The 8,949-nt window shown below is 24.4% G+C and overlaps 3 protein-coding genes across 4 annotated transcripts; 2 read left to right on the forward strand and 1 right to left on the reverse strand.

The window, feature by feature from the left end:
* The first annotated feature begins 109 nt into the window (after nucleotides 1-109).
* LOC118449941 (leucine-rich repeat-containing protein 34) lies at nucleotides 110-2,238 on the forward strand. The gene is made up of 8 exons (XM_035885168.2): nucleotides 110-269; nucleotides 385-503; nucleotides 591-723; nucleotides 783-917; nucleotides 997-1,230; nucleotides 1,304-1,533; nucleotides 1,648-1,813; nucleotides 1,875-2,238. The coding sequence occupies exons 1-8, from the start codon at nucleotides 267-269 to the stop codon at nucleotides 2,097-2,099; spliced, it is 1,245 nt and encodes a 414-aa protein (XP_035741061.1). The 5' UTR covers nucleotides 110-266; the 3' UTR covers nucleotides 2,100-2,238.
* Nucleotides 2,239-2,245: 7 nt separating this feature from the next.
* Nucleotides 2,246-6,876, reverse strand: Haspin (haspin). 2 transcript variants are annotated; one of them, XM_085661586.1, is made up of 11 exons: nucleotides 6,863-6,876; nucleotides 6,493-6,752; nucleotides 6,127-6,412; nucleotides 4,716-6,020; nucleotides 4,078-4,639; nucleotides 3,654-3,966; nucleotides 3,404-3,577; nucleotides 3,075-3,342; nucleotides 2,807-2,959; nucleotides 2,567-2,709; nucleotides 2,246-2,474 (listed from the first exon to the last, which is right to left on the reverse strand). In XM_085661586.1, exons 2-11 carry the CDS (start codon nucleotides 6,708-6,710, stop codon nucleotides 2,255-2,257), a joined length of 3,642 nt encoding a protein of 1,213 aa, XP_085517712.1. In that variant the 5' UTR covers nucleotides 6,711-6,752; nucleotides 6,863-6,876; the 3' UTR covers nucleotides 2,246-2,254. The 2 variants fall into 2 exon arrangements, with proteins under 2 accessions (XP_085517712.1, XP_035741057.2); XM_035885164.2 differs by lacking the exon at nucleotides 6,863-6,876 and adding an exon at nucleotides 6,818-6,856.
* A 186-nt stretch (nucleotides 6,877-7,062) lies between these two features.
* On the forward strand, nucleotides 7,063-8,737 carry PCID2 (PCI domain-containing protein 2). The gene is made up of 5 exons (XM_035885183.2): nucleotides 7,063-7,200; nucleotides 7,285-7,326; nucleotides 7,400-7,521; nucleotides 7,611-8,092; nucleotides 8,171-8,737. The coding sequence occupies exons 1-5, from the start codon at nucleotides 7,180-7,182 to the stop codon at nucleotides 8,683-8,685; spliced, it is 1,182 nt and encodes a 393-aa protein (XP_035741076.1). The 5' UTR covers nucleotides 7,063-7,179; the 3' UTR covers nucleotides 8,686-8,737.
* The last annotated feature ends 212 nt before the right edge of the window (nucleotides 8,738-8,949 follow it).

An 8,949-nucleotide genomic window follows, 5' to 3' on the forward strand; every position in this document is an offset into this window, starting at 1 on the left:
TATATAAAAACTTTGTTATAGCATTTTTATATATATATATAAATTTTTCTCTAATTCCATTAATTGAAAAAGCACTAGAAATTACGTGTATATTAATGAACTTAGCAACTAAAAAAGTATCAAAATATGTATTATAGAAATAGAAAAGTACGAATAATTAAAAAATTTTGATTTAATTAAAAATATTACATTGTTTTTTCTAAAACAATTACAATTAACATGATTTAATTAAACAAAGATCGCCAATTGTTATCCAAATTAACAACATGGTAATATTATTCCACTAATTTCTTACGTATATAATTTACAATTAACATACTTGCAATAAAATAATTTCTTAAGTATGATAAATGTTATACATCAATGATTTTTATAATTTTTCAGTCTAAAACAAAGCAAAACTTAATGAACAATGAACAATATTTTACGTGTTTTTGTAAAAAATATACGGATAACACAAGAAATTTGGTGTTAAAAGGAAGGGATTTAATTATCATGAAAGGGTGATTGTATTTGAAAATAAGTATTTGTTAATATTTTTTAGAGATAATGTTTGATCATTTATAAATTTTATATATTTTTAATGTTAGCAAACAACTAGAAGATTCGGATATAGAGTTTTTATTGATATTTCTTAAACAAAATCAAGACATTGTATCCCTTAACTTAGCATACAACCAAATTACATGTATTGGTTTCAAAAATTTGATTACTTACTTACTTGTAAGATAGATTAAAATCAAAGTATAATAATTCGCAATATTATAAGAATATTATTTTAGATATATAAAAATATATACAAGTTGAATGTTCAAAATAATAACATAATGGAAGCAGGAATTGATTATATGTGTGAAATAGGACAAAATTTACACATCAAGAGTCTTCAATTAAGTGGGAATAAGTTTGGCGTTGAAGTAATTATTATTGTTTTTGTTCTTTCTTTAAAAGTTTATTAAATAATTCTTAAATATAAAATAATCATAATTGTTATAGTCTTCCAAAAAAATAGCATTACTATTATTAAAAAATCCATACTTAGAATATTTGGATATAGCAGAAGTTGATCAAACTATTTCAAGTTTAATATATTTCACAACAGTTATGAGACTAGATCAACCTATATACAATGAAACTTTAAAAATTTTAGACATCAGTCGTCCAAATCCAGGATGTATGTATTTTTTTAATGCAGAACAATTTGCAACTCTAATCGGACATATGTTAAGAGTAACTTTATATTTTATAATATTAATTTATTTAAACATTTTTCACGATTTACTAGACTTAAATTTTTTTACAGAATAATACTTGTTTGTTTGGATTGCACTTACAAAAATGTGGTTTTAATTGCCATGACATTGAATGTATGACGATGAATGCACAATATAATTACACATTACATTTCCTTGATCTTGCTTGTAACAATATAGGAGATTATGGAATGCATCATCTTGCTAATTGGCTTATAAAATCTTCTGCTTTATGTGGCCTTATTTTAAGTAAAAATATTATAACTGATCATGGTGCAAGGTAGTAGAATGATTTGCAAAAGTTTATAAGACTATATGTTAATTCTATTATTTATTATTAATATTTATTATTCTATAAAATTGTATTATATATAAAATTATTTCTTTTTATAAGGATATTAAGTCATACTATACCATTTTCCAAGCTCAAGTTTTTAGATATTTCTTTTAATAAAATAACTGACGATGGTATGGTAAATATTCTAAATTCTTTAAAAAAGATTTCACTTATAAAAAGCTTGCGAATATTTGGAAACTTTCTTAGTCATATAACTGCTAAGGTGTGTAATTTAATTTCTCTCCTTCTTTTATTATTATACTATATATTTATTGAATTTGTAGACTATAAAGAGAATATTATTATCAAAAGTTTTATATCAAACAAATCTTGATGTCAAGCCTTATAGAGTAGAAGATAAATGGTACTGTGCTCAATATCCAATGGACTACTCTAAAGAACATTTTTATGATATGATTGAATCTTCCACAAAGTATAATAACAAAGCTGAAACTTTTTCTAACATATACAAATTCAATGAAACAAGTAAAATGAAAAAAAGATTATAGAATTAGAGATTCACTATTAACTTTCTTTAGAAAGCACGCATTAACACATTTTTATGGGCTTTTGTTATAAAAGCTTCGCTTTTTTGCAATAAGCATGATAGTGTAGTTCATACTAATATGCTAATACTATTTTAATTATTCCTACATATTTTTTATCATTTTATTAATAAATTTGAAATTTGTTGACAATTATTCACGAAGTCAAATGCACTTTGATAGGATAATATTACATGTTTTAGATTGTAAAGCTGAATTAAAGCATTTTTATGTTTTTTTAAATTTTTCTTTTTATATCTAACCATTGTTAACATTTTATCCAGGACATAATGCAACCATAAAATATTTGTGTATGGTTCAAATTCTTGCCAATTATTTCTAGAAATAATAACATTATTGTTATTATCATCATCATTATTATTACTGTTGTACTATTACATTAGCTTTGAATTTATGTAATATATACTTACTGTACTTTATCTTTCATAAGACGATAAATCTCAAATTGATATTCGCCTTGAGCAGTAAATAATGCAGGATCTAAGGCTAAATCATTGAATATGCAACATCCTTGATATGACATTCTTGAAAGAGTGAAATCTATGACACATACCTTTAAGAAAATAAATATAACATTTTGTGTATTTAATACAAATAATTATAAAAATTATTATAAATATATGATTGATATTATAAACATAAAAACATACTTTTATACCATTACTTGAAACTGAAATATCTTTATTATCAAGTTTATAGTATATATATTGTTCATCTGTATGAGAAATCAAGATATTCCCCCAATGCAAGTCTCTATGTTCAAACTTAAGTGATCTTTCAGCGACTGCTAATGCTAATGTAGCCTATGAAAAAAGAATTGATAATTAAAATTAAGGTATTGTTAGTTATTATATATATTTCATATAAAATATTGTTATAATTTGTTTCCTCTTATTCCTTTAAAATTACTGATATTACCTGTATAAACAATGCATATGCTTCTACAGCTGTATGAAATTCAAAAGATTCAAGATCCTGACCACCATGACCAAGTTCAAGAGAAATATAAAGTTGCTTTTCATCAAAAATTGATGGGCAATCATTATCAGATGTTTTCTCTTCATCATACTTCTTCCACAAATTTACCATTTTTTCAGGATATTTTCCTTGAATGCATTTAATACTTTTTACTTCAACAAATCCACTTGTGTTATGATTTTTGTTAAATCTTAAATTATGTAACTCTCTGAAAATTATGAAATTAAGATTAAACTGTATGTGTAAACTTATAACGAAGTATCACATACTTTGCAATAACAATTTCTGAGAGTATTTCATCAAACTTCTTTTGAGATTCTCCATTAACTAATTGAACACCTTCTATAGGTATAATTTTTAGAACAGATTTTTGTGTGTCCTTTTCATAAAGAAATACCTCTCCATATACACCTTCTCCTATTTTTCGACAAAATTTCAAATACCTATTATAAAAATGAAAAATATTTTAATTTTTTAAAAATATTAATTTAAGTTATACATAATTTTTAATTTACTCACTTTGTTGAAAACAAATCTCTGAATGGTAAATAATGTTTTTGGGAACATTTTTGTAAAATAACATCTTTCGCAGTTTCTGATGAACAAATTTCTGCACAATTATTTTCTATATCATTATGCTGAGTACTATATTCAGTGTTACAACTAGTTTCAGGTAATATATGTTCATTGTTGACAGTAGTTTTAATTCCATATACTTCAAGAAATGAAGTATCACTAGCATTTTTGATAATTCTATTATCGCATACAACACGAATAGAAGTTCTTCTAACAAATCTTTTTAAATTGATAAACTGATTTGTATCACATTCATCTGTAACAATGTCATTATAAGATTTAATTTGTGTCTTATTACATGTAATGTTTCAATTATTGATATTTTTTAAATAATTATATATATGCATATATTTTTAGCTAAAGTTACCTTTTTTCTGCATATCTAATATATCCTTAACACTATGTCTCCATCTTTTACCTTTCTCAGTAGATGTTCTATTTAGATTTAATCCATTCTGAAAGTTATGTAGAATGGATAAAGAACGTGTCCAAGACTTGCCTGGCTTTAAAAATATAAACTTTTCTGATAAAGAAGGTATTTGCTCATTGATTAATAAATTTGGCTCATCACACTGTGTAATAATATTTACAGAAGTATCAGTTACGTTCTTCGTAGGATGATTCAAAATATGCTCATTCACTTTCTCATTGTATTGTGATATTTCACATGTTGAATATTGAGTAATATCATTTTCATTTTCACAAATATTACTTAAGTAAAAGTTCCTTTTCCTATCTGGTTGTTTCCTTTCAGTAACTTTTACTGAATGTTTCAATCGAGTGAAAAAATTAATTGTTTCATTCATATTGAGTTGATACTGATTTTTATCCATTGATTTGCCATGACTTCTTTCTTCAATGGTATCTTCATTTTCAATATGTTCCTCATTAGATTTTTCCTTTGTAATTGTTGTAAGTGGTTCTTCTTTCTAAAATTAGAATATATAAAAACAAATAAACTGTGTAATATTTATTATCAAAAATTAAATTATTCTTTTTTGCTACCTTTAATATTTCTGATTTTATAATTTTTTCTGTATTATATATATCTGAAATAATAGGTTTCAACTTTAGTTCAGTATTAGGATTATTTTCATGCACATTCATATTTGTAAATGATTTTTCTTTTATTGCACTCATGCTATTATCATTTTCCAAAGCATATAATTTACTTCCTTGATCATCAAACAAGGAACACGATCTATTTGTCTCTATAGAAAAGTTTATACAATTTAACAATGGATTATCTTCCAGATGTGTTTTGTTGTACTTTTGTTTCAATGCTATATCAATGCTATCATCCATAAATATTGTAGCATATGTTTTCCTGTTATTGATAAAATTTGAATTTTTTTTAGAAATGCTTAAATGTAATATTTCTGGTTCTTGTATATCAAGTTTAATACCTTCACTACTTGACAAATTATCTACTGATGTTGATTTTCGTATTTTTCTATCTCTTATATATAAAATTTTATCTTTCATATCTAATTCAACATTAGTGGAAGCGTTTATACTTGTCTCATCTAATATATGCAAATTGTTTGACTGTAACTGATCAAGCAATGCGGGAATGTCGCTTATAGCATGAGATTTTGTAATATCAATTGGTGAATAGCAAGGAGAATATGCTGATCTTCTTTTACATTTAATGACAGGTGTGCTACTCACTGGATTTTTTTCAGAATTTAAATCCTTACTTATACTGTTTGAATTTTTGCAGATCAAGTCATTCATAGGTGATTTGTATTTGCTATTTATAGAATTACTTGATATCTTATGTAAAACTAAATGACATTCTTTTAATATATATTTGGATTCATTAACCATAAACTTACACTTTTCTATATTATTTTTGTACAGTACTACAGAACAAGGTTTAATTTTAAACTTGTTGTCCATTGAATCAAGAATGTTATATGATACTGATGATGTTAAAGAGAAATTTTCATTATTTTCATTGTTAATCTTTTGTGTTTTTTTAATAGGCGTCAATCGGCATATTTTCTTTTTATCATTAATTTTTGAAATGTTAGTAGTTTTCCTTAAAGGGCTATATAATTCACATTTATTGCAGTGTAATAAATCAGTATTTTTTTTATGAAGGGACACTTTCTTATAAGGGACAGTACTATTATTAATATTCTCATTATTAGTCATTCTATTAATATCAGCATTAACAATATCTGTGTCATATAATTGGTCATTAGAATTTTTAAACACAGAATATAAAATTCCTCCATTATTTGACTTATTTTGTTTCTTATTTTTTGTTTTTTGAATTTTCTTTATTCTTTTACTTTTGTAAGCCTAAAAAGAAATAAAAATACAGTTAAAAATAAATATTCTTATTTACTTCTTAAAAATGATATACTTCTGCAAATTATGTTTTTGCAAAATAATTGTTTCAAAGTACCTTAGTCTGATTTTTTTTCTTAACAATTCTTATTTCTTTTGTATGCTGTGAATTATATAAAGCTCCTGTTATAGACGTTTTCTTATTTTTAGGTTTTACATTTTTTTTGTATGGTAGCATTTTTAAAGATTTTGTATACTTCATATTTGGGCTAACACTAACATTAGAATTACAAAAAGAAATATGAAATAAAGATTCATTTATATTTTCCTCCTCGCTATTTATATCAGAACTACTATCGCTCCATGAGTTATTGTCAATACAATCAGGCGGTATTGCTGGTACTCTATATTAAGAAACAAAACATACTTATTATTTAAAAAAAAAAAAAAATAAAAAAAAAAAACAAGTAAACTAAGAACTTACACTGCATCTTTAGCAATTCTATCAAATGTTGTTTCAAAAGGATCGTAATCTAATGAATCTTCACTTATTTTATTTTCATTAACGTTATCAATTCCATATTGTTCTTTGAGAATATCGTCAGTTTTTAATGTTAAATCCACTTTAGCAAAGTCACTAATTTTTATCAACGGATTTGAAATATTTCTTCTTTGATATGTACGTATAGGTTTTCGTAGCATTGTAATTTATATTTAATAAATATTGTATGAACTATTACTTCCCTATAAAATCAAAAAGTATATATACATTACAAATTGTTAATATAACATTTATTAAAAAAACATACGAATACTTTTCTTTCTTTTAAATATACTTAAAATTTAAAACGTACATCCATAGAATATATTATAGCTAGATTTATACATCACTATAAAAAATCTGTTGAAATAAGAAGTCTACCATTGGTTAATGTAAGTGCGCCTCTAACCACGTTTGACCACTAGTTTTAAATCAAGAAATTTTCCCGCCTTTATTAATATCGTATAATTTGTTTCTTCTATAGCACACTTAACAGCTCAATCAACAGTTTAGTGACAAATAACAAATATCGTTTGACTGATAATCTAAAAATGTATAGTAATTTATTGCATTTATATATATATTGATTATAAATATAGATATATTAAAAATTATATCATAAAATTTACAATGGATTCATATATAATGCAGGTAATTTAACATACAAATATTTAGAAAATTTAAACATAAAAAGTTCGTAACGCTTTAAGGTTATATTTATATTATTTTAAATAGTTACGGCGTATGTGGCTCAATCAAGATGGAGATGTATTAGCAGTGAGTAATGTCTAATTTATTTAAAAAAACAATTTAATTATATATCCTATAATTAATAATAATTTTTTTAAAGGATTTACTTTCCCTTAAACACAATCATATTTTGATACCTAATATTGGGTCAGAAGCAGCCATGACAAAGGCAATGGAGCATTTGTCTGCTCCTTTCGATGATCTAGTACTTTACCACTTAAAGTATTAACAGATTTTTTTCAATAATGATTACTATATATTCTTTTTAATAGTAAAATAAAATAACAAATAATGTACATTTATATTAATAGGACTATAGCAGCAATGAATAAAGATGACCAATTTACAATGTACAATTACCAAAGTTCAGCAGTTCAATCTTTAACTAAAATTCTTCAAATGCAGAAAGAAGAGAATTGGATGCTGCGAGTTATGAACGTTATGTGTTTAGAATTAAGATTATTAGCAGTTCGTACAGAAAGTTCAAAAACAAATAGAAATATGAAACCTGGAGAAGTTCTTGAAAAATGTGCGGAATGTTTAATGGGTTGTTTTCGAGTATGTGCTGCTGACAATCGCAGTTCAGAATATGATACAAAAAGATGGGGAATGTTGGCATTAGTTAATCAGTTACTAAAAGTTTACTTTAGAATTAATAAGTTACATTTATGTAGACCTCTAATAAGAGCAATAGAATCATCTCCATATAAGGACCATTTTGCATTAGCTCAACAAATTACATATAAATTTTTTGTTGGTCGTAAAGCTATGTTCGACAGTGATTACAAAACTGGTAAGTATTATTTTATTATAATCAATTTATCATAACTATTATTGTATTAATTCAATACCATTATTTATTTTATTTTAGCTGATGCATATTTAACATATGCATTTGAACATTGCCATAAGCATTCTCACAAAAATAAAAAATTAATTTTAACGTATCTTGTCCCAGTTAAAATGTTGCTTGGATATATGCCAAAGAAAACTCTTTTAGAAAAATATAACCTGATGGAATTCTGGGAATTAGTAGAATCTGTAAAGAAAGGAGATTTACGTAGTTTAGAAAGAGTGATGGCAAAACATGAAACATTTTTTATCGATGCTGGAATATACTTGATTGTTGAAAAATTAAAATTAATTGCCTATAGAAATCTATTTAAGAAAGTGTATCTAGTATTAAATACACATCAGATACCAGTGCAAAGTTTACTTTCAGCCTTGGAAATGCATGGTATTGAAGATGTAGACATGGATGAAACGGAATGTCTTGTTTCAAACTTAATATATGAAGGAAAAATAAAGGGATACATATCTCATCAACATAAAAAATTAGTTATTTCAAAACAAAATCCATTTCCTATATTATCTACGATACTGTAAAAATAATCAATATTATTATTTATTATATATATACTAACATAATAAAGACTTATAAAACACATCTATATATGGATATTTTTAATAACATATTAAGATTCCTTTACAACAAAATATTTATAATGAATAATATTCAGATAATATTTAATTTTAGTTAACATTTAATATTCATATATTGTATTTAATTAGAGTAATTATTGTAATAAGAAGGTTCGTTATTTTTAAATAAACATTTATATCCATAATTATTTTGGAAAATCGAGCATT

The sequence above is a fragment of the Vespa mandarinia genome, chromosome 15 (genome assembly GCF_050613455.1).
Source record: "Vespa mandarinia isolate Hongniang chromosome 15, ASM5061345v1, whole genome shotgun sequence".
Classification (NCBI taxonomy): domain Eukaryota; kingdom Metazoa; phylum Arthropoda; class Insecta; order Hymenoptera; family Vespidae; genus Vespa; species Vespa mandarinia.